Source organism: Mya arenaria, chromosome 4 (assembly GCF_026914265.1).
Source record: "Mya arenaria isolate MELC-2E11 chromosome 4, ASM2691426v1".
NCBI classification, from domain to species: Eukaryota; Metazoa; Mollusca; class Bivalvia; order Myida; family Myidae; genus Mya; species Mya arenaria.
Window position 1 is genome coordinate 50,502,659 of NC_069125.1, and position 25,264 is coordinate 50,527,922.

General features: G+C 35.6%; 2 protein-coding genes across 3 annotated transcripts; both read left to right on the forward strand.

Annotated features, from left to right (window-relative positions):
• Positions 1 to 210: 210 nt before the first annotated feature.
• LOC128230328 (uncharacterized) lies at positions 211 to 16,120 on the forward strand. Its single transcript, XM_052942511.1, has 21 exons — positions 211 to 256; positions 1,703 to 2,068; positions 2,257 to 2,414; positions 2,710 to 2,814; positions 3,043 to 3,153; positions 3,446 to 3,643; positions 3,930 to 4,027; positions 4,235 to 4,310; positions 4,817 to 4,891; positions 5,130 to 5,230; positions 5,523 to 5,682; positions 5,964 to 6,137; positions 6,439 to 6,560; positions 7,401 to 7,633; positions 7,829 to 7,927; positions 9,005 to 10,234; positions 10,395 to 10,500; positions 13,315 to 13,454; positions 14,051 to 14,141; positions 14,463 to 14,567; positions 15,084 to 16,120. The coding sequence occupies exons 2-21, from the start codon at positions 1,705 to 1,707 to the stop codon at positions 15,142 to 15,144; spliced, it is 3,807 nt and encodes a 1,268-aa protein (XP_052798471.1). The 5' UTR covers positions 211 to 256; positions 1,703 to 1,704; the 3' UTR covers positions 15,145 to 16,120.
• A 709-nt stretch (positions 16,121 to 16,829) lies between these two features.
• LOC128229826 (NADH-cytochrome b5 reductase 3-like) lies at positions 16,830 to 24,935 on the forward strand. Of its 2 annotated transcripts, none has more exons than XM_052941653.1 (8): positions 16,830 to 16,964; positions 20,064 to 20,210; positions 20,783 to 20,855; positions 21,434 to 21,540; positions 21,865 to 21,994; positions 22,394 to 22,563; positions 22,961 to 23,060; positions 24,256 to 24,935. In XM_052941653.1, the coding sequence occupies exons 1-8, from the start codon at positions 16,944 to 16,946 to the stop codon at positions 24,426 to 24,428; spliced, it is 921 nt and encodes a 306-aa protein (XP_052797613.1). In that variant the 5' UTR covers positions 16,830 to 16,943; the 3' UTR covers positions 24,429 to 24,935. The 2 variants fall into 2 exon arrangements, with proteins under 2 accessions (XP_052797613.1, XP_052797611.1); XM_052941651.1 differs by lacking the exon at positions 16,830 to 16,964 and adding an exon at positions 17,804 to 17,956.
• The last annotated feature ends 329 nt before the right edge of the window (positions 24,936 to 25,264 follow it).

Below are 25,264 nucleotides of genomic sequence, written 5' to 3' on the forward strand. Positions count from 1 at the left end.
AAAAAGTGAAACCAAAGTAAATGTGTCAGTATGAAATCCGTGGGGAAAAATCTGGAAGTGGCATTGTGTCCTCTGCCAGAACAAACATAACGGTATCGGCATGTACGGTATCGGGTTGTTACCGGATACCGAGTTTTGGCACCACCGTTTTGTACTGCATTTAGCACTTTTAGCGGACCAATCGAAATCATTGTCTCAAAGCGAGCATATTTTGAAAACAATAAATGTCGGAAGTGCACAAAATAAATATTTTAAAGTGAGTTTTGTCGTGTTAAATTGCTTGATTCATGCTAAAATACAAATTCCCTTGTGACATTAGTACTGTCCCATTACAATTGTTTTTCATACTCGCATGATCTTCTCAATTTGATCTCCTTTCAACTCCAGTGGGTTATTGGGTTAACATGTTTTATGCATTTTTAATTCAGCTTTAAATGGCATTAAACTTTGGAAAGCTTTCAGGTATACCCTGTCTGCAAGTCAAGCCCAACATTTTTTTAGTTTGTAGTTTAGATCTGACAAGCTTAAACTACCCATTGTTATGTTTAAGACAAATCTGAATAGGAATGTTGCAGAGCATTTCAGTGTAGCATGAGTGGGAATTTTACAATATTTTTTTATATGGCAAATACTTCATATACATATTATTTTGGGCCCTTCATTCTGATTGGGATTACGGGTCAATGATCACAAAAACAAGCTAGACTGTGAACAACTCTAATGCGTCAGATTTGTCCACCTAAATGTCCGTCAACGGTCTTTTGACAATTTTTTTTACTATGGCAGACTCAAGACATCCACCATCCCAGCAAAAAGAACGGCATTCTTCTTGTGCAGAGAAACCTCGCAGCTGAAATTTGGGATTATCTCCATTATAAATTCAAATTTCAACAAAAATATTATTACCTACTATTAAACAAATATTTTTGTCATTATGCCAATACATGTTCAGATATCATAACACACCTATATGTGTTGATTGTATATCAAGTATCCCGATATCTGTAAGTCTGGGATAAAGCTAAAAGGTTGTGTACATGTGTAAAACGGTATTCGTGACCCAGAATATATTTATGTGAAAATAACGACTCTTATGACAAATTCAATCCGGTTTAGATCACTGTCTGGTATATATTGAACAATTTTGCCATTATTGTTCAACATCGATGCATAATATTAGTATTCGCCCAGTGTTTAATGGTAAAGAGTTGTAGCGTAACAGGGATACATAAGAAATGTCAAAATTATAAAAAAAAGTCTCCCTGATCGCTCATTGTAGCAATGCATCAGATAAATTATTTGCATAAAAATTTAAAAGTTTTTTTTTTCATTCCTAATTGCCAAAACTGGTAAATACATGAAGGGCACCTGCAGTTTACATAAATTTGCAAAACTTTGTCATTAAAAGCCTTGTTTACCAAAATTGAAGAATAAAGTAAAACCTGTTTCTTAATGTATTAAATGCTTATTTTGTGCAAAATACTTTTGCAGTTACATGGCATAATATGAATATAACCTTTGATAGTCTATTTCAAGCATCAAATTCTTCTCTAAATGCAATTTTAATAAAAAAAAATCACCCCCTGTTATTTCACCTACCTGTCTTGATGTTTAGGGATTAAATGTCAGTTTCTACCGAGATATTCTGTTTTGATACCTTGTTATTATGATCAAACCTTATCATGATATAACTTTCTTCCAGACATGCCTCTTTCAAGCTCAAGAAAAAGGCCACATGAACCTGATGTGGAATCAGAAGAGTCCTCAAAAAGCAATGTTAAAGTTGTTGTTCGCATAAGACCACAAAATGTGAAGGAGGTTGAAGGCAACTACAGGGAAGTTGTGCAGGCTGTGGATGAAAATATTTTGATATTTGATCCAAAAGAGAATTCATCAAATGAATATGGTGGCACCAGTAGAAAACACAGGGATATTCGTAAGAGAGCAAATCGTGACTTGAAGTTTGCATTTGACCATGTGTTTGGCCCGAGTGCTAACAATATTGATATTTTTAATGAAACCACACAAGGAGTGCTAAATGGATTGTTGGATGGCTATAACTGCTCAGGTACTGTTATGTTTCATGTTTTAAGAGTACTTCTGAATTAAAAGAAGCTCCATAGTAAGTGTCAGTAGAATAGGTGCATGTGTATAATGAAGTTGATGAAGAAGTAAGTTAGTTATTTCATCATTTCAGTATTATTTATTAATCAGTGATCAGAAACCTGTATAGCCCTGTTTACAACTCCTTTTCAGTTTTTGCATATGGAGCAACAGGGGCTGGTAAGACCCACACAATGTTGGGTAGTCAAGATAACCCGGGCGTCATGTACCATACCATGATGAACTTGTACAACCGCATTGATCAAATGAAGGACACCAAAACATGTGATGTTGCCGTCTCATATCTCGAGGTTTGACTTTAATTTGTTGTTTTTGAAATTCTGTTTTAATGATTATATCATTAATATTAAATAGGTCTGATGAAAATCAAGTACATATAAACTACATTGTACTCATATATATTTAGCAGTTATTTGTATTTGTTAACTTCTTATTTACATGTAACCATATTCATATTTCAAGTGGCTATTTAACTGCAATGCATTCTGTCTGCCTTCTTTTAAAAAATATAATATTAAATAGATATAATGTAGTTTGGAAGGACAATTAAAAAATGAATCTATTTACATGAATTTGTAAATTCAGGTGTACAATGAGACCATACGGGACTTGCTGATGCCAGGAAGTGTACTGCCTGTCAGGGAAGATCCCGGCAAAGGCGTCATCATTCCTGGTCTCTCTCTTCATAAGGTATATACTAGCTGTCCTATTTTTACAACAGAAAACGTGTCAATATTAGATTAAACATGATCTCTGTAACTCATAAGTCTTTGTTGTTATACATATATATATGAAAAGGGACATTGAACAATAATCATTTATTTTTTGATAGTTTGAGCTTATTTATGATAAAAATATTAACATGTTAGATATATGATACCTACGTATTGAATATACTTTTCATTGTGTGTATTGTAGCCTAAGACTGCAGAGGAACTATTGTACATGCTGCAGTTTGGAAACCAGCACCGAACTCAACACCCGACAGATGCCAATGCAGAGTCTTCACGTTCTCACGCTGTCCTTCAGGTATAAAGCCATTTTTTAAATATAAAACATTTAACCTGGAAAACCCCATTATTTTCTATTCATATGTATGGAATATATACTGGAGTAAGCTTTAAGAGTTTTTAAACTGTATTTTATTTTTGTACAGGCTAGAGTTATGTGGCACAATCAAATAATTCTTTTATTGTTTTAACTAGAGTAAATATGGCTTGGTCTAGCTTAAATTGTAAGGAAAATGGTGTTCTTGATTTTATTTGTTATTCTTTTAAATGCTAAGCATGTCAGATAATGAGAATTCTCTGTCCTTTTGTAGGTTTTTGTGAGACAAAAGGACCGGACAGCAAACATTTCTACAGAGGTTCGGGTGGCCAAACTCTGCTTGGTAGACCTGGCAGGATCTGAGAGGGCGACAGTAACCAAAAACAAGGGCTCACGGTTTCGAGAGGGGGCCAACATCAACAGGTCTCTTCTCGCTCTGGGGAATGTGATTAATGCCTTGGCTGAAAATAAGGTTTGTGGTCACTGAGAAGTAATGGGAGTTTTCTTAATAACGAATTATGAACATATTTTCCTGGTCAGTAGACTATTACATTATTTATTTCAGCAAACGGAAATTATTGTACATTCAATTTAACATTAAATTTAAGCATTTTGATTGTATTTTTCCAGATTTAAAAATAGTTGACAGTCACAGTGTAATATCCTTGTTCATTTTTTTCTTTCCCGTATGTGTCTTATATTCCAAGCAGCAAAATGGCCAATTACACTTACGATATTTTTTTATGATATTCATACAGAGCAAGGGTTTTGTGCCATACAGAGACAGCAAGCTGACGCGACTGTTGAAGGATTCTCTGGGTGGGAACTGCCAGACTGTCATGATTGCTGCTGTCAGGTGAGCAGAAACTTTGCTTCTTTCTCTTTATACAATTATCACCACCTTTCAAAATAGTTCAGAGAAATAGCTTGGTACCTGTACAGTCCTTGTCATTGTTTTGCTTTGCTTCGTTAAAAGTCTTGAAAATGCACTTGTTCATTAAGTACATTACCTAATTTCAACAGTTATTCATCCAACAATTATGAGCTAATGCATGTTTTACAGCCCCTCTTCCATGTCGTATGAAGACACATACAACACCTTGAGATATGCTGATAGAGCAAAACACATCAAGGCCACAGTAAGTGTCAATTTTAAGTTGTTAATGTAAAGAATTATCCAGATTTTTATGCAATATCATATGCCTTTATTTACCTAAAACAGCTAATAAATCTGTGTAGTGTCAGAAGTTACTTTAACATGTGTTTACCACATTAACCTGGTTTTAAGATTGCTGTTAAAGGATGTTTAAATTACTGTCAGAACATTTATGCTGTCTGATACTATACAATTATTGCGTTTCAGTGAGGCTGATATGGTATGATCATATTGACTGAAACTGAAATGCAATTATTGTTTTATTTTTAACTGCAGTATCAAACCCCTTTATGAGATTAAGGCTCCAACCATTAGACCATTTTTTGAAATTTAACTTTCAAGTTGATTTTTTGTACAATGGTGTAGGAAAAGTTGACTCGCGTTCGTGGCTGTTTGACGGCTGTTCCCATCAAGAACATTTACTTAGAACATAAAGAAAACTTTGTAAAACATTCTAGAAAGGCCTTGATTTTGATACTCCTATTTCAGCTGAAGAAAAATGTGCTAAATGTTGACTTCCACATGGCTCAGTATGGGAAGATTGTACAAGAGCTTAGAAAAGAGGTAAAAAAACACGTTCATCATCATGGTACATGAACTATAATTGTTTATCTGCTATTTCAATTATTGAGGAAAGATAATCATTGTAATGTTTATTTACTGTGCTTTGTTAAGTACCTAATTTTTCATATTTCAAGGCATTTTCCTAGATTTCAAAGTCATTTTAAACTTTATTAGTGACTGATATTGCGATGGCAACATGTAAATTTTTCCTAGCCAAACTTATGTATTTGTATGTCAGATCAAGGAGCTGAAGGGCAAGCTGCAGGCGTACGAGGATGGGAAGATGATATCCTCACGCCAACCTGCTGCTAGTGTAGTGCAGGTTGCCAACTGGGCAAGGTAGGTGCTACATAATGGAATGTTTATCTAGTATACAATGATGTCACATGTAGGGTGTGTTACAACAGGTAATCATATTCATATTAGAAATACAGATAATAAGTTGTTTGAGAACTGATATTGTGAAATCAGAAAAAAAAACATTTTTCTGAAGGCAAAACCTCAATTGATGTGTAAAATTTATTTAAAAAAATTACCTAGTGTTAAGTTATTTGTGTTGTACACATTCATGAGTCACTCTTGTAAGTTTTAATTTGAAAACCAAGACTGAATGTATGTTTACTTCTTCCAGGTACCAGGGAGAGCTGCTGCGTTTATATGTAGGCCATCAAACCAGGGTCAGTGAGCAGCTACAGGGGGAGGTGACCCTGCGCAATCTACAGTGGAAAATGTACCGCAAGGCACGCTCTCTTTCCAGGATCAAAGTACTGGATGACCCAGGCAGTGCAGAGGTGAAGTACCATGCTTTATATGAAACTGGAATATATAAGCCATTCTGAAGTAATAAAATTTTCAGGATATCTAATTCGACCAAACTTTACATTTTATGATCATCAGATGATTTGGATCAAAATACAAAACTTTGTTAAAAAACACATGAGGAATTAATTTATTTGACATTTAGTCTCAAAAGAATACATTTGACAATATCTTTTTTCGTTGTGATTTGCTGACATTGGCAGAAGTAATTGTATGTGATCCAATTTTTATACCCATTATGTAATTTTAACAGAATGCCAAAACTGTGGATGGTTTCTTGAACGAGCTTCGCCAAAAAACGTCCTGTATGGAGATTTCATCCGAGTCCTCCAGGAACAAGGTTAAGGAAAGCTGCAAGCACCTTACAGACACATTACAGAAGATGAAGTCACATGCTGCTGGCGAGAATAACAAGAAAACTCCTGAGGTTTGGATCTAATTTGAAAATACAGCTTTTCTTTTTGATTGAATGAAAGCAACACAAATGCATGAAGTGTCTTGACAAAGGGAGAGCCATTGATAAATGAACATGGTAACTTAAAAAAATGGGATTGATAAGAAACAAAGGTTTTGAAAAATTAAATTGAAATATGATTTTGGGTTTAAAAATTATTTTCTGCATTACATTGAAGTATATGTGCATTTTTAAGTTAAGTTTTTAAGTTACATTTGTGTTCCTTTTTAATTACAGGTGTATGTCATACATTAGTGTTCTTTTATTATTATAGGTGTTACAACTGCAAGTGCAGGTGCATCATCTGCAGTCAGAATTGGAGAGCTCCAATGTACAGATGGAGTACTCACGCCAGGTGGTTCGCTGTCAGGAGAGGGAACTGGCACACAATGAGAGGTGTGTTACATGTTCATTCCTTTGTAACTTCTTGTATTAAGCCAGGTGAACTACGTGGTTTAATCTTAAGCTGATACAAGGACAGCAGATTTTTAAAGAATAATGAATTCGCATGTTTGTCAGTTTTTCAGTTGTTTCTCAATTTCAAATATGATATTGAACAAATCCCAAGAAATTTTATGAATATTATTGGTCATTCATTAAAGAGTTTTTTTAGCTAGTCTGCAGTGATTTTTTTTGGTGCAATTCGCTGCCTTCTAAAGGCTGTTTACTCTTTTCGAAAAACTGTCCATTTTTGCCAAAATTTTATAAAAAAATTCCAATTTGACAAATGCAGATTATGTTAATGAATAAAATAGCAATGAATTTGTTGAAATATAAACAAAATCTTGACAAGAATTACTCTTTCACAGCATGATGTATGCATAAAAAATTAAAACATGTATATTTGCCATTATATTAGCTGTTTTGGCCTGATTTGTATTTTTCCGACTTTTTTCCCCAATTTGCAAGGTACAGGACTGGTGTTAAAAATAATTCCAAAAAAAAATCACTGGATTCTGTTTTTGATTAAAAGTAAAGGTGGCGTCAGCTTTTGCTTCTAAAAACATTAAACCTTGGCCTGAAGTAAAAAATCTTTGAACAACTACAAAAATGAAACTTGGTACACATGCAGTTGCAAGACACAATATATATATACACGTGCACAGCATGACCATAATCCAGCTTTGATATTATTGTTGAGTAATACCTCTTTTCCCACTGAGTAACAACATATATTTCAAGGCACTCCTCATTCTCTGTTCGTGGCCATGTTGATTTATAATTTATTTGCTCCAGGTTACTACACCTTTCTCTGAAGCTACTACGACAACAGCACTACATCATCAAAGGTCATGGCATGTTGACCTCTGACCTAGCGGGTTCATACAGTGAAGTCCTGGCGAGGGTCGGGGGTCAAGAGGTCACATGGGGGGACAGTGAGATAGGGGTGACATACACCAGGGGGTACACACTGGCCGACATGCTCAGACTGCCTACCACTGCACTCAAATTTGAGGATCCTAACACAGGTACAGTTGGTTGCTGATCAGGATAGTTTGTGAGCCTGACAAAAGGCCTTAAAAATATGAAAGATTAAAATGTATAAATGTAAAGACCATGACATTGTAATGAATCATGTAACTTATAAGTTGTATAGCCAATGGTTAGGAATGCCAGAACCTCAAAACAAGTAAATACAGGGGTTTTTTTCTGTTCATCATCAGATGTGAGTGAAGTAGAGTGCCCGGCTGTTGCAGGAAGCAAGAGGGTGTTCCAGTTCACTGCCCCACTGCAGTCAGCTGGGCCTTCATTACCATACCAAGGTATTCATGTGTTGTGGTGTTCTATTTATGTCTGGTAAAAATAAATAAAATATTTTGTTCATCTTAATAAAAATTTAGAATACAGGGAACATGTTGTCTAGTGACCAGTTCCGCATTGTCATCTTAGGCTTTACACTTCCATGTCTGCCTTACTTCTTACTACTTGCCTTAGTTTTATCAACAGCAATAATGCATAATTAACTCTGTAGTTGTGGCCCTTGAAGCAGTAAAAATTTGACCAAATTCACAATATCTGCAGTGCTTTTTAACATGAGCTTTTATCATACAATCTTTACTACACTGGGTCACGAAGAATTTGACCACCAGCCGGAACACACTTACTGTTCAGTCTACAGTTACGTCCTTGAATTGTCAGAATTTGACTAAATTCACTTTGTCCCCTCTCCTCCCCGAGCATTTCTGAACAAAAGTTATCAAATCTTTTCCAAACTTACTGTTTAGTTTAAGACATTGTTTATAGGCATAACAATTTGACTGAGTTTGATCAAAAGCCATATCACATTATAACCTTTGGAGTAATGGTACTTGATTTCTTAAAATTTGACCAAGTTCTCTGTCTAAACTACATGAACACTTGTTAAACGCATAAAACGTTTTTTGATAATCATATCCATAAACATTTTATGTTAAAGCCACTTAATTATCAAAATATCATCTTTTTTGCCTTGTTAGTTCACAAATATATATTAGAGAGCTAACCATCCGAAAAAGGTGTGAAATTATATTTTTTATCCAGTTATTACCAAATTTGATAAAATAGTGATTTTTATAAGTATGATATATTGTGCAAGTTTGATAGCTTACCAGATTGAAACATTTACTTTTCTAGTTATTGACCATGAATTTTTGTACATGTATTTGACAATATCCAAATATACAATACAGTATTTGTTAGCTACAAGCTCAGTTATTAAATATATCATTCTAGTTACATCAGTTATACTCATAATTAATTATTGTTTAATTATCTTCAATTCCAAGCAAGCGACATAGCCAGTTTGTGGAATTCTAGTTATATATATACATGGATGCTATCATCGTAATGATACCTTTCAGTTGATGAGTGTTCACCACCTAAAGCAAAGCGGATGATGTTAGCTCCTTCCCGTTCCCAGCAGCCAGCAGGCAGGGTTAACCATAGAGGGCAGAGAGAGGTCATTATCCCTAATACACAGGGGCCAAGGTTCAAACACAGGTCACAAAGTGAGAGTTCTGGTCGCAGAAGGAGGTCATTTTCTCAACCTGAGTCACAGATGGATAAGAAGAGCTTCAATTCAAGTGGAAATAATGGAAAATGCAGAGACCATAGAGTTACTGATAATCGCTCCAGAAGTTTTAACAATAGCTCAAAGCATAAAAACTTCACTAAGAGTGATAGTCAGAAACCCGTGTCAGGTGAGAGTGTGAGAACAACAGTTGACCATGTCAATGCAAATGAGGATGCAAGTCCTGAAAGGGATCTCTCTCATTCAAAGTTTTCACATATTAATGACACCATAACAAAGTGTAAAAAGTTTTCACACATACATCATGTGAATCCTAACGATATTCAAGAAACCATTTCTGAAGAAGAGTCAGAAAAACTTGATGATACATTCACAATAGATCCAAATGAAAATTGCATCCCTTCTTCAATTTTACCACATGTGGATGACATTGACATTTCTTCTGTCTCAAAATCTGTGATCAAAGAAAATGAGAATAGTGCCTTGTGTTCATATGCTAATAAAAATTCTCCTGTAAAGTCCATGACCAAAACACATAGTTACACAAGCAATCTGTGTGAAGCTGGTGGTCTAAATTCTACATTTTCTTGTGACAGTGACTCTAGACAAGTTGAACCAGCTCTTAACTACAGTAACTGTGTTGAAGAATCACAGACTGGTTTACCAGTTAGTCTTGGAGAGAATGAGTCTGGAACCAGCACTATTGTGGACCAGTCTGCTAATAGTGTGGCCAGTCTAGCTTCTGTTTCCACGCTTATTGATGGACCTCAGAACCTTTCACAAAATCTCTCTGGTACTGAGGAAACTAGTCAGTGTGGAGAACGACAGGGCAGAGACAATGTAATTGAACTTAATAGCACTATCCTTTGTGGAGATGCAAGACCGGAGACAGTCTCGAAATCTTTAAAACATAAAACAGTTACAAAATCAAAATCAACAGAAACCGGTGTTAAATCATACACTGTCACTAAAAGTTCACAAGTTGGGTCAGAAAAGCCTGTTGTCAGTAAAGCCATGAGGTCTATACAGTTTGATGACAGCGAAAAAAGTCCTCATCAAGGTAAAATATCCTCCTACTGATGTTTGTTTTTATCATAAAATTATAAAACCTAAAATATTTCTTGGAAAATTAATGCCTTTGTTTAAAAACTTCACTATCAAACAGCAATAAAATATTAATCATTTGGTGTAATTTACTGTTCTCTTTTGGAACCTTGCAGGCAAGAGCTATGCTGAGATAGTGAGGACCCCAACCCCAGACAGACCACCACTGAGACAAGTAGGCAACAGTAACACTCCACTCTCAACATCACGCACTGACTCAAGGTAAGCAGGCAATAGTTAACTCCCCTCTTAGTCTTAACACCCTACATTGACTCTCTTTAAGTACTGACTCTCTTTAAGTAGGCAACAATAATACTTCCGTCTAACACCCTGCAGTGACTCTAGGTAAGTAGGCAATACTTACACTCCCCTTTCAACATTCCCCACTATCTCTTGGTAAGTAGACAACAGAAACACTCCCCGTCAACACCTGCACTGACTCTAGGTAAGAAGGCAACAGAAACACTCCCCTCTCAATATGCCACACTAGCTCTAGGTAAGTAGGCAACAGAATCACTCCCCTCCCAATATGCCACACTAGATCTAGGTAAGTAGGCAACAGAATCACTCCCCTCTCAATATGCCACACTAGCTCTAGGTAAGTAGACAACAGAATCACTCCCTTCTCAATATGCCACACTAGCTCTAGGTAAGTAGGCAACAGAATCACTCCCTTCTCAATATGCCACACTAGCTCTAGGTAAGTAGACAACAGAATCACTCCCCTCTCAATATGCCACACTAGCTCTAGGTAAGTAGGCAACAGAATCACTCCCTTCTCAATATGCCACACTAGCTCTAGGTAAGTAGGCAACAGAATCACTCCCTTCTCAATATGCCACACTAGCTCTAGGTAAGTAGACAACAGAATCACTCCCCTCTCAATATGCCACACTACCTCTAGGTAAGTAGACAACAGAATCACTCCCTTCTCAATATGCCACACTAGCTCTAGGTAAGTAGACAACAGAATCACTCCCTTCTCAATATGCCACACTAGCTCTAGGTAAGTAGGCAACAGAATCACTCCCCTCTCAATATGCCACACTAGCTCTAGGTAAGTAGACAACAGAATCACTCCCCTCTCAATATGCCACACTACCTCTAGGTAAGTAGGCAACAGAATCACTCCCCTCTCAATATGCCACACTAGCTCTAGGTAAGTAGACAACAGAATCACTCCCCTCTCAATATGCCACACTAGCTCTAGGTAAGTAGGCAACAGAATCACTCCCCTCTCAATATGCCACACTAGCTCTAGGTAAGAAGACAACAGAATCACTCCCCTCTCAATATGCCACACTAGCTCTAGGTAAGTAGGCAACAGAATCACTCCCCTCTCAATATGCCACACTAGCTCTAGGTAAGTAGGCAACAGAATCACTCCCCTCTCAATATGCCACACTAGCTCTAGGTAAGTAGGCAACAGAATCACTCCCCTCTCAATATGCCACACTAGCTCTAGGTAAGTAGGCAACAGAATCACTCCCCTCTCAATATGCCACACTAGCTCTAGGTAAGTAGACAACAGAATCACTCCCCTCTCAATATGCCACACTAGCTCTAGGTAAGTAGGCAACAGAATCACTCCCCTCTCAATATGCCACACTAGCTCTAGGTAAGTAGGCAACAGAATCACTCCCCTCTCAATATGCCACACTAGCTCTAGGTAAGTAGACAACAGAATCACTCCCCTCTCAATATGCCACACTAGCTCTAGGTAAGTAGGCAACAGAATCACTCCCCTCTCAATATGCCACACTAGCTCTAGGTAAGTAGGCAACAGAATCACTCCCCTCTCAATATGCCACACTAGCTCTAGGTAAGTAGGCAACAGAATCACTCCCCTCTCAATATGCCACACTAGCTCTAGGTAAGTAGACAACAGAATCACTCCCCTCTCAATATGCCACACTAGCTCTAGGTAAGTAGACAACAGAATCACTCCCCTCTCAATATGCCACACTACCTCTAGGTAAGTAGACAACAGAATCACTCCCCTCTCAATATGCCACACTAGCTCTAGGTAAGTAGACAACAGAATCACTCCCCTCTCAATATGCCACACTAGCTCTAGGTAAGTAGACAACAGAATCACTCCCCTCTCAATATGCCACACTAGCTCTAGGTAAGTAGGCAACAGAATCACTCCCCTCTCAATATGCCACACTAGCTCTAGGTAAGTAGACAACAGAATCACTCCCCTCTCAATATGCCACACTAGCTCTAGGTAAGTAGACATCAGAATCACTCCCCTCTCAATATGCCACACTAGCTCTAGGTAAGTAGGCAACAGAATCACTCCCCTCTCAATATGCCACACTAGCTCTAGGTAAGTAGGCAACAGAATCACTCCCCTCTCAATATGCCACACTAGCTCTAGGTAAGTAGGCAACAGAATCACTCCCTTCTCAATATGCCACACTAGCTCTAGGTAAGTAGACAACAGAATCACTCCCTTCTCAATATGCCACACTAGCTCTAGGTAAGTAGACAACAGAATCACTCCCTTCTCAATATGCCACACTAGCTCTAGGTAAGTAGGCAACAGAATCACTCCCTTCTCAATATGCCACACTAGCTCTAGGTAAGTAGACAACAGAATCACTCCCTTCTCAATATGCCACACTAGCTCTAGGTAAGTAGACAACAGAATCACTCCCTTCTCAATATGCCACACTAGCTCTAGGTAAGTAGACAACAGAATCACTCCCTTCTCAATATGCCACACTAGCTCTAGGTAAGTAGGCAACAGTAACACTTTCCTCTCAATACCCAACACTGACATTGATTTTAATATACACTACAAGTTAACAATGTCTTTTGAAGTTTCATAAAAATGATTTAATATTCATTACCAAATAGAATTATCTAATTGCAGCAAAAGCAGTATGTTTAAGATTATTTCCCCATTGTTATGAATCAAAACAAACCCAATATATGCGCAACATTGTTTTAATCTGTTTGAATTGGGTAAAGAATAATTCCTTCTTAACTGATAGTCATCAATATTTTCTGCCATGTACTACATTGTAGGTCATCCTGTGAGAGTCCATTTGGTAAGCGACGTTCTGGAGACAAGTTAACGCCATCCCAGCTGTTTGACAAGGAAAACTGTGATAGCCTGAGTCGCTATGGGATCCCCTCCCTTGTAGCAAGTAGCCTGCTTACTAGTGGTATGTAGTTCATGTCCACCAGTGATAGAAAGGTAGAGCCAGTTGGCAGAAAGAAAATAAACCCCAGAATTTTGATAATTTTCCTTGATGTATTGTAATTTTTTTGTATATTGAAAAAAGTCAGCATCGTGCAAATACATCAACTTAGGCAACAACTCATAAAACGTTTTTCAAATGAAACTTGATACACATGTTCAAATGAAACTTGATACACATGTTCAAATGAAACTTGATACACATGTTCAAATGAAACTTGATACACATGTTCAAATGAAACTTGATACACATGTTGCCATAGACAATAGGCTCATGTAATTGCAAGGAGCATTACTTTGGCATAATCAATATAAATCTAGTATTGATAAGGTAAACAAAGAACAAAACAAAAACAGACAGATGTTGGTGTGTGATATGACGCATTCTGGGTATGATAAACCCTTGAGTACTAAAGAAGCTCTTTTGATTTGAGCCATGTTTAATAATAATCGTATATATTTGTTTCTTATGAAATAAAGAATTCTTGGACATTTGTCAGAGACATTGACTGCATCAGGTACTTTTAAATATATGGCTAAAGCAGTTTCTGTGTTTTACAGGAAAGACGAATGAGCAACATTCTGGCGGAGCTCCCAGCTACATGCAGGCCACCAAGTCCCACATTAACAAGAAAAAACTCAACTCATCAAAGTAATACATGTTGACACTATTTTACAATGTTATAATGTAATTATTCTGATATATATGTACCCCTTTTACCAGTCAGACATAAGATAATGCATTTTATGTTTGCTTTATAATACTTCAGCATATATTCTATGTTTTGAAAGTGTGAATGAACTTAACTACATGTAGTATTTATGTGTTATTTGATATCATGTGTTGAACAAGGTACATGTGTAACTGTGCATTGATTGTCATTTTTTCCACTATAGATGGTTTTAAATCAATATTTTGTCAGTCTTATTAAACTGAGTGTTTTCCTCATTCGAAATTTGGTATGCGTTTCAGGAATACCTCCTTGAACTCCAGTGATGAAATCAGTACTGGGCCTCCAAGAACAACCAGCAACCTGGCAAAATCAACCTTCATCACCAAACATGCAAGACCATTGTCGTATGTATCCATCTATTAAGTGAAAAATATCAGTATGTTATCTTGAATAGCTGTCAAGGGCTCATCATCAGATTGTTTAACTTAATGCTAACATAAATGATGTTAATATGATGTACTACATTGCAAAAATCCCTTATTAAATTTAAATTTTAATTATTAAATTTAAATTATTTGTAATTTAGACGAATTATGAAAAATTTCAGTTGAAGTCATAATAGAAAATAAATTACAAAATTTATAAAAGTCTTTGGAAAGCTATTTCAGGTATTTACTTAGTAAATATAATTGCAAGGAACATAACTCTGGTTTCTTCAATATTGAGACTGAGTTATGCCTCTTGTTTACCTGCAAAAACAACAACAACAGACAAATGTTGGTGAATGATACTGGCATTCTTGGTTGGATATGCCCATTTCGTGGTTGGATATGCCCTTTCTTGGTTGGATATGCCCTTTTTTATAATTTGAGCCATGATTAAGAATATAATTGTTTAGCATATACACTTCTGTATTTCAGAACCCACATGCGGAGCAAGTCCACAACAAATGTGTCATCACGGGCAGCCTGGCAGATATGACCACCCACCTGTAGGTGGTTCCTTCACACCTTATTCAACGTTCTAATACAGTTTCTCCGGGCAAACCACATCTGAGAGTGATTGTAAAGTCCTGACTGAAAGTGTATAAAACAATAGCTAATAGTCCTGTGGCATTAAAGTGGAAATGGGAGTCCTATGATATTAATGTGAAAATGGAAGTCATTTTCATACATGACATGATGTAATAGGACAATAAAAGAAGCAGTTATACTAAAGTCTGTGTGCGCATGCGTGAGAGCGTGCGTGAGTTGCTATATACAAAAAAAAAGAAGTGTGAAAAATAAGATTTTCTGGCTGGTAGATGCTGGTAGTTTTTTCGATGTCTGAGTGTAGATGTATGTGCTTCGCTTTGAGTAGAGTACATGATTTTATGCATGTAAATATTGGTACTTTTGTACTGCGTTTTTTGTCATTGTTTATGAAGTGCAATATTAGTTAATGTAATCACTTATTATGGTTTTCAAAGCTTATGGTTGTGTCCATAGAACCGAGCAGCCTTAGACCTGCATGTCCATGACTAGGCTTTTAGCTAAAGGTGCTGCATCCTGTCTTTTTTTGTATTACCCTCCTGTCCTCATGGAGATTGAAATGCTTCAAACTGTCAAATATTTTTTTTGTTTTGATTAAAAGTTATGACATGGTTATAAATACTCCCAAACTTTGGCATTTGAAACCTAATATCACTTCAATAAACAACTGTTAAAATAACTGTTGGACATTAGGTATTGATGTTAGCATAGCCTGAACAATAATCTTCTTATTTATTGTTTTTTGTAGATAAAGTTTTTTAAATGTCCTTATGGTAGGTTTTGCTTGTGACTCAAAACTTTATTTTAATGTAATCTCAGATTTTTAATTTTAATTATTTAAAGTTAAAAGAAATGTGTTACAATAACTATTATGTGAATAATTCCTATATAATGTTGATGCAGAGAAATAAATTGAGGAAAAAATGTTTGATCGTTTTGTTTTTATGTAACAAGGTGTAGCTTATTCATGAGAAGATAATTGAAACTTGGAATGCAGCCACAAAGGTGAAGAGATAGGCTAATAGAAATTCAAAACCCAGTTCTAAGTTTTATTGCCAACTTCAAAAAAGGCTCAGTCCAGAAAGGTCCAATCTGGAAATGGGTACTTTGTGTAATTTTCTGGTGGTAAATCTTTTATTAAAATACTCTTTTTTTTAGACATTGAAAAAAAGTTGGATAGTTCATATAACATCTTTACAGTATCATCAGTATGTACTGTACAGTGACCTAAATTAATCTAAGATATGTATGTTTATGGATCAAAATGTAACTTTAAGTGTTGGAATAGCATAAATGCCCTACATTCTTTTTTTAAAGATTTATCGAGTATATTTTGTATATGGTTTGCCGAAATTTTCTAGTACTGGGACCTTGAGAGTTTGCCTGTAATTACCAGTATGACTTCTCTGTTCTCGAACTGCACAGAGTGTTATTGGACCGAAGAGCAGAATTGGGGCCTAAACGCTTTAATTTAAAGAACTTTGCATAAACTCAATTAATGGCTTAGTCAACAAGAGTACTCATTTTAAAAAGGAACTAAACTCGTTTTCCGACCAATATTGTGTCAGTCGCTAGTTATTTTGACCAGTATAAATTTTACTAAAACGCAGTAGTCTCCCTTGTGTTTGCCGACTGGTTCGAGCGAATTTCGATAAATGTTTTGTTGCGAATTTACGCAGATGTAAACCAGCCTTGTGTTAACTGAAGCCGGTAGCTGTCATTAGTTTTGTTTTCCAAAGGAACTAAGCTATGCCAGGTTCCGAAGCATGGGTAAATTGAATCTAGTGATATAACTTTTCAATATTAAGGAAATTATCAAGGTGACTTGTATTTTTTTAATAGATGACAGATCAGTTTGTTTTGGCCATTAGCTTTACCGACCTAGCTTTATGGGTAGGACACACACCACTATTAATTTGTACCTGGGTATGTCTCAGTATTGTCACATTTGAAGGGCTTTATGACGCACCCCTATGATCAAGCCTCCATTATCAATAACATCAAAGGTAAAAGGTATTTAGCTGTATAAATAAACTGGGGAAACTGTCCATAAGCTTATTTAAATCACAATAAACATGTTTATAAAACTGAGAAATCCTCCCCCTATATTTACAAAAGTCATCTTGTTCTAAAGGCAATACATATGTATATAGACTTGGGTAAGTTATTCTGAGATTAAATCTCAATACACCCTACCCAAGTCTATAGGAACATTAAATGTTTTTCTGAACATGTTTTTTTTTTTTATTTTCAAAATACATAATTCTCACAAAATGATTACTTTCACTTTCTTTTCATATTTGCTGCTTAAAATTGTTAAGGGTCACTGCCTTTGAAATTTTTAGATTTGCTTTTCCTTTGAGGGGGGGGGGGATAAATAAAAAAAACACGCTTTTCATGGTTCTTCATTCCAACTTTCAAAGAACTTTTTTATGATTGAAAATAAATTGTAAAGTGACTAATCTACCTGTTTTCCCAACACCTGATGTTCTTTCAACATGTCATATAATATATATTATGATTCACGTGTCATATTGTATTTGAATAGTTTGCCAGAGTACATTTTATCTCTCACTTTTCATTTATAGGAAAATTAGGTGTCACTCTTTCTTTTTTGAGATATATGGAAACAGAGAAACATGTTGATGTTGTATGGATAGATGAGTGTGCATTGAAGTGAAGGTCAAATGAATGAATGCTGGATAAATTAATGAAACCATATACGTTTATTATTGTAAATGATGAATCGGTGGCTTGTTATAGTGAGTACTGGTTATTGTCACACTGTTGAATAAATATAATGCACACATGTAAAAGATGTGCATGTACTGCTTTATTTTTTTAACAATATAATTCATTCACATTTTAAATAATAATGCATCAGTCATCATTATTCGAGTAATTTAATAATTATTCGAATGATAACTAAGGTGTAACACATTCGTTTTGCTCCTGGGAAAGCAACCCTAATTTTGTGCTGCTGACCATAATTATGTGTCCCCCATTGATGTATTGTTTTTGCCCTTTCCTCTCAATAACTGAAGATAACTTGGAGCCAGGCACTTCATAGTTCATTTGCAGGTTGGTCATGACTAGTAAAGGACCCCTAGTGGATTTAAATATCAGTAGGTCAAAGGTCAAGGTGGTGGTGACCTTGAGTTGAGAAAACAGTTTCCCCTCAATTACTGACGTTCCTTTGGGTCTAGGAACTTCATACTTGGTATGCGAGTTGGTCATGATTAGTTGATGATCCCTACTGATTTTCAGATCAGAAGCTCAAAGGTCAAGGTCGCTGTGACCTTCAAGTGAACCTTAAGTTTTTTTTTTTTTAAATGTTATTTTTTAGTTTAATAAAAAAAGAATGCTTACATCCAGGAACTTCATGCTTGTTATGTCAGTTGGTCATGACTAGTAGATGACCCTTATTGATTTTGATATCAGTAAAACAAGGTCGCAGAGACCTTGAGATGAAAAAAACTGTTCCGCTCAATAACTATATAACGCTTGCACCCAGGAACTTAATACTTAGTACACCGTTGTTCATGACTAGTAGATGACACTTTTTGATTTTGAGATCAGTAGGCCCAAAGGTCAAGGTGGCAGTGACCTTAAGGTTCCCACTCAATAACTTAAAGACTGCCTGGGCCATGGAACTTCATACTTGGTATGCAACTTGATGACTCCTCTGGATTTTGAATATATACTGATCTTATGCAGTAGATGTTTACTATTGAAAATGGTTGAATATGCCAAACTTCAAGGTCACTGTTGGTTCGTCTCCATGCCAAAAGTACATACTTCATGTCAATCATTGATTATTTCTCACGTACAACCACACAATGGGGGAGACAATTGCTTTTTAAAATATTTCATTTAAACACATTTTTGCCAAATCAATTTTTTTCTACCACATTCTTAATTAATTACTTTATTTATTATTAATTTAATACAATTAAGTTCTTTACTAATTTTGATGATGTTTTATTGATGAAACAAGAATTTCTTCACATTTCAATAGTTATTAGATATTGTGATGTCTGACCTTAGGAATGTGTACACGTCCCATTAACTGTCATTTTTCTCAATTATGAGTCATCAGCTTGGATGACCTTGGATTAATCTGTCATCCTTATAATAAATATAAAACCAGAAACATGCAGGCATTGCAATACATTGGTTAAATACTAAACTGTCATTTCAATTTGGTTTATATAAAAATAGAATTGCTTTGTTGTTTAAATAACCACTTTAATGGAGATACTTTAAACAGCTTGTGTATTACACTGTGGCCTGACCTCAGTCTTAACTCAGTCCGGTGGATGATAAGAAACAAAAAATTGTGAAGCAGAAATATTTTTGTTTCATTATAAATCATAAGGCATTTATACAAATTATTTGACAAAATACTATTTAAAAATGAATGTATTTCACTGCAATAAAAAAATATGCTCTTTATATTAGGGATACACAATGATTTCTTTAAATCCTGTTACATACTATACCTTATTACGGAAAAGTGAGATTTGCAAAAAAAATACTGTTAATTGTGTTCATGTTTTTATAGCGGTATACAGTTTTATGTGTGTCATAACCTATTGTGAAAAAAGGTAATTAAGTAACACAGAGTACACTTTAGTAGGGCATAAAAGTAACGTATACACTTTCCAACAAAACACTACCCGGTAATTATAGCTTTATAACAAAGAAAACAGATATTGAATGAGAAGTTGAATAAGAACAACTTTTTTTAGATTTAAAATACATACATTTTTACATAAATGGATAGAAAAATATATAAGAAATTAATTGAGTTTTTAGCTATAGAATTACTGGTATAAATCATCTTATTTTATGCCATGCTGTTTCCAGGGTGTGCCAGTGGTGGTGGGAACAGCTGTGGTTGCAGTTACCGCAGTGCTGGCCAAGGTGTTCCTTTTCGGGGACAAGAAGAAAAAGGCCCCTGTGGCACTCCAGGACCCAACTATCAAATATCCACTCAAGCTTATTGACAGGGAGGTATGGTAGCTGGATAATAAAAAAAAATCATCTTATATGGCTGATTTTTTTTTAGTTTACACTTTATGTATATAGCAAATAGTTCACCCACTTTGAGAAAAAGCCATTTTAAAGACATTTAGTATTTCTGTTAAATGAATGAGAAGGGAGCATGTTGGAAAACAATTATTCAGAAATAATGGGCCAATTGTCCCACACTTTGTTAAAATTTAGAGTGTTTGTTAAAGTTATCATTGTTAACTTTCAAATTCTACTGCTCTTAATGTTTAATGGATATACTTGTGATCTGCAGTATTCCTTACACCATTTTTGACAGTTCAGCTGTACTTGTTTTACTTGAATATATTGACATATCATCAAATATTTCAGGATTATAAGTTAACAATGATGACATTAATCATGTATTTAACTTTTTGTTTAATTTCTTTAAACCCATTGTTTGACAAAGTTTTTGGTATTCTTTAAGTTTCATTTTGTATTCCATTACTATCAAATTTCTATTGATTTACAAAGAATTTTGAATGTGTCAGTATGTTAATTTTGAACATGTAAATAAAATGATTCTGTTTCAGGAAGTTAGCCATGACACACGGAGGTTCCGTTTTGCCCTGCCTTCCATGGATCACATCCTTGGGCTTCCTGTCGGTAAGGGCTCTCTGAAGTATGCTTGTGTTCATATTGGGGGCATGAGTTGATATTTAAGCCGATGGTTAAGATCTATTTGAAAAAGAACACAGCTGGAAAATGGGTGACTCTTTAAGTGTCTTAATGTTTTCCTTTTAATTTAAGGCATATAAAGATTTATGAGAAAGTCACTTAAGGTAATTGAAACTGGTCTCTATCACTGAAAATGAAAAGTTTTTGAGTATCATTACTTTGTTATAGTTAGATAAGATGAATCACTCATGCTCATTCTGCCCACTCTTTATCATATAGATTTTAATTCAGGTCATCAAACTTATTTAGAATACAATTTCACTGGCTGAGGCATTGTCAACACAAAATCTGACGCAGGGATTTTGTATCGGATGAGTTACAGTGGGCAGACCTTTAAACACCTGTGAAAGTTGAAATTCTTAATGATTAAGCCCTGTAGTTAATGATTGCAATTTCATTGGTTGTAATTGTAGGTTGTATTCTAAATGAGTATACACTACAAGCTTAGTATAATAATTGTTCAAATGATGTTTATTCATATACATGTATTTCTGTGTATTTGCTAGGACAGCACATCTACCTTTCGGCCCGTATTGATGGGCAGCTGGTGATCCGTCCCTACACACCTGTCTCCAGTGATGATGACAAGGGTTACATGGACCTCGTCATCAAAGTAATACTAGTATAAGACAAAATGTACCTGATAAATTATTGTATTCATGGATTGTGATAAAGCCTTAATTGTCTGACACTTGGTACCAAAATTACTCATTGAATTATCTTTGTTATATGAGGTGTTGATTTGTCCACCTTGTGATATTTTGAGGTTAAAGCTCTGTTTGGAAGTTTCTTAAATGTATTTAGTATATCTATATTTTTGGGCTGGGCTGAACCCTTCTTTTGGTGTACCAATTTATTTTAGTTTGACCATTCTATTGTATACCGGTAGCTGTCTCTGAAAGAAGTGAATTTCAAACTGTGAAACCTGTGATTTCAGGTTTACTTCAAGAATGTGAACCCCAAGTTCCCGGATGGTGGTAAGATGTCCCAGTACCTCAATAACATGGAGATAGGGGACTATATTGACGTACGTGGACCCTCCGGCCTGCTCACATATGAAGGAAAAGGTATAGCTTGTGATAGGTTTGGCTTCTGGACATTTCTTTCTCTCATGGAGACATAAGTTTGTACTGTTAAGATTTTAACCAGTTCCGTCTTAACTTCATTATCTTATATGAAAAATTACAACAGCACTGTATGAGACTATGTTATACTTATGATAAAATTTATGAATTGCTATTGAATAAATATTGTATGATGCATCCAAATTTGCAATATGAAAACGTTTCCAAATACAGTACAATGTAAGTATTGAAGATTTAATGCTTCTTGTAATATTGTTGTTGTCACTTACACATAGATGTGATCTGCACTATTTAAACATTTAAGTGGTAAACTTTATTCAACATTATTGATTGAGTATTTAAGGTTGGAGGCAATAACCTCATTTCAATATGTTATTTTAGGCGTGTTCAAGATCCGTGCTGACAAGAAGTCAGAGCCACAGACTGTGACAGCCAAGAAGGTGGGTCTGATTGCTGGTGGCACGGGCATCACCCCGATGTTACAGCTCATCAGACATGTTCTTAAGGACAAGGAGGATAAGACAGAACTGGCCCTGCTCTTTGCCAACCAGGTAGGAATCCTAGTTTTCTCCTTGTTGACGTACACAGTTTTAAGAAGACCTAGTGCTATTTATTAACTTTGTTATTTGTCATGATAATTAAAAATCGAAATCTTGTGTGCACAGATCCACATTTGGAATATGTTATTACCAACAAGGTTGAAAAAAATTGTCTGTGAATTACATGTACATGTATTGGAGATAAACTGATAGGATGTTAACATTGTATGTGAGCTTTGCATGTGCTTTCTCATTCCCATAGGTAAATTGGTGTTGGATAATGAATTATTAATGTAAACCACATGGACAACATGAACAATTAAGAAGTTAATGACATTAATCCTATAGGTTTTCAGTGTGTGTTAACATGAAAGCATCTGATCATGGCCTACCTCTTTTATCTCCCCAGACAGAGGAGGACATTCTGTTGAGGCCAGAATTGGAGGACATCGAGCAGGCATACCCTGGGCGCTTCAAGCTCTGGTACACCCTGGACAAACCACCCGCAGGTTAGCATTGATTATGTTTATAGCGGCTAGCTATTTGTTTATCAAAGTAATGAAGTCAAGATATTCCTGTATGTTTGGTGCTGTTTGACATATCCTATGTACAAATAAGCCAAACATCTCACGGTCCATCCATTTTTCGTGTTCAGGCTGTAACATTGTCATTCAAAAAGAATTTTAAAATTACTTGGCCCATGTGTTCAGTACATAAAGACGACCTGTTGGATGCAAGTCTCACGTCTCTTCCTCAAAGGTCATGCAAACAAATATATCATTATTGAATGCTGCTTATCTGGGCTGTAACTTTGTCATGAACAAAGGGATTTTCAAAATAATAGCACATGTGTTCGGTACACAAAAGCTGTGTGCTGTGTGCAAAACCTACGACCCTACCGCAAAGGTCAAGGTCATACTTAGAGGTTTATTATTCTGGAATGTTGCATGAATGCAGCTACAGAATAGTTGCTCATGTCAGGGCTGTAACTTTGTCATGCACATGAGGGATTTTAAAATTACTTGGCATGTGTTCGGTACCAAAAGAAGACATGCTGTGTGGATGACCCATGTCTCTGCGTTGAACTGCATCACTCCTGGCATATGCTTTATGTTTATGATACCACTTCCTGAATATAGGCATATTAGTAATTGCATTATTCATTGTACTGGGTCAGACTTTGAGGCATTTGTCACTGACTGTGACAGCTCTTGTTCATAGATAAAGTCATTGCAGAGTGTGTGTTTTTTTTATTTCAACTATAATCAAACAAAAAATTACATATTTTGCAACTTTCAAGGCCAAAAAAGCTAGTTTGTTGTAAGTTTTTCAGTATAGTGTTTAAATATTCCTTTACTAAACAGCAAACTATTTCAAATTATACCAAAATGATATGTGGTCACCAGGCATCCAAAATTCACATATTGAACATCACTCTGCCTAATATCATTGTTAATATATGAAACTTAGCCGACCAAATAACGGATCAGCGTTGACATCCACCAAGTGGGAATACTGGTGTGCCATTGTTATTACAAGCATTGCTTGCAAACAGATAACTTTCTTTTGAAAATGTAGCTGTGGGAGTAAAAAAATTTCACTGCTGAATGGTCAAATTTATTGATTTTAGAATATAATAAAGAAAACATCTGAATTCAAAATGTTATGCCGGTAACTCCTGACTTGTTTATTTGTATTCTTCAGACTGGAAGTACTGTTCGGGATTCATCAATGATGGGATGATCAAGGACCACCTGCCTGTCCCTGGGGATGGCAGCCTTGTGTTGATGTGTGGGCCCCCGCCCATGATCAACTTTGCCTGCATACCCAACCTAGATAAACTGGGATACACATCCGACATGAGATTCTCTTTCTAGACACTTAGCAGCTTTAAATATATATAGATATATATATACTTTGTTGTATAAACAGCAATATCCTGAGCAGGACTTGATGGGCACATTGTTTGGTAGTTCTTGTTGAATGATGAAGGCAAAACATCTTCAGAGGGAATTATAGTTTTTTTGTACATTGTATAAAATAAAGGGGTTGCAAACTAACAGTGCTATTTGGTTGTGATACTTTGATATACATGTGTTCAGGATAAATGACTTTTTTTGTGTTTGGACCATACATCGGTAAGACTTAATGATGACTGGATCTGTTTAGTTAAGGAAGTAACACTATTGTGAAAGATGCATTTTAACTGCACCAGTTATTTTTTTTCTTGTTTTCTGGTTTATTGATATTTAGTTGATTATTTATTCTACATTTTAATTAATTAGGAGGTATGTATGCTTTTTATGTATATTTAGCATTGTCCAATAAAAACTTTTTACTGCTTGTACTTCTTGAAATAAAATAATTGTAAGTTATAAAACAGAGTATCTTTGTTGTTCGTTGGCCTTAAAATATTAGAATAAAACAAAATATTAGATACAAAAGGTCTGACAGTACAAGGGCTGTAGTAAACAGAATAAGTCTGGGAGATCATCTTTTCAACTTTCACTGTTGTGTACATTTCTAATTAAATTACTTCAAAAAATAAGTGTGACATTTGATTGATTATTACAGACCCTAACGTTAACAAGTTAAATGAATCATGTTCATCATGTACTCGTATTACAATGCATATCAATGCTAATAAAATCTTATTATTTTGAGTATTCCTGACAGGCAATTTAAGTGGTTAAGGGTCTTTTTTTAAAAAGGT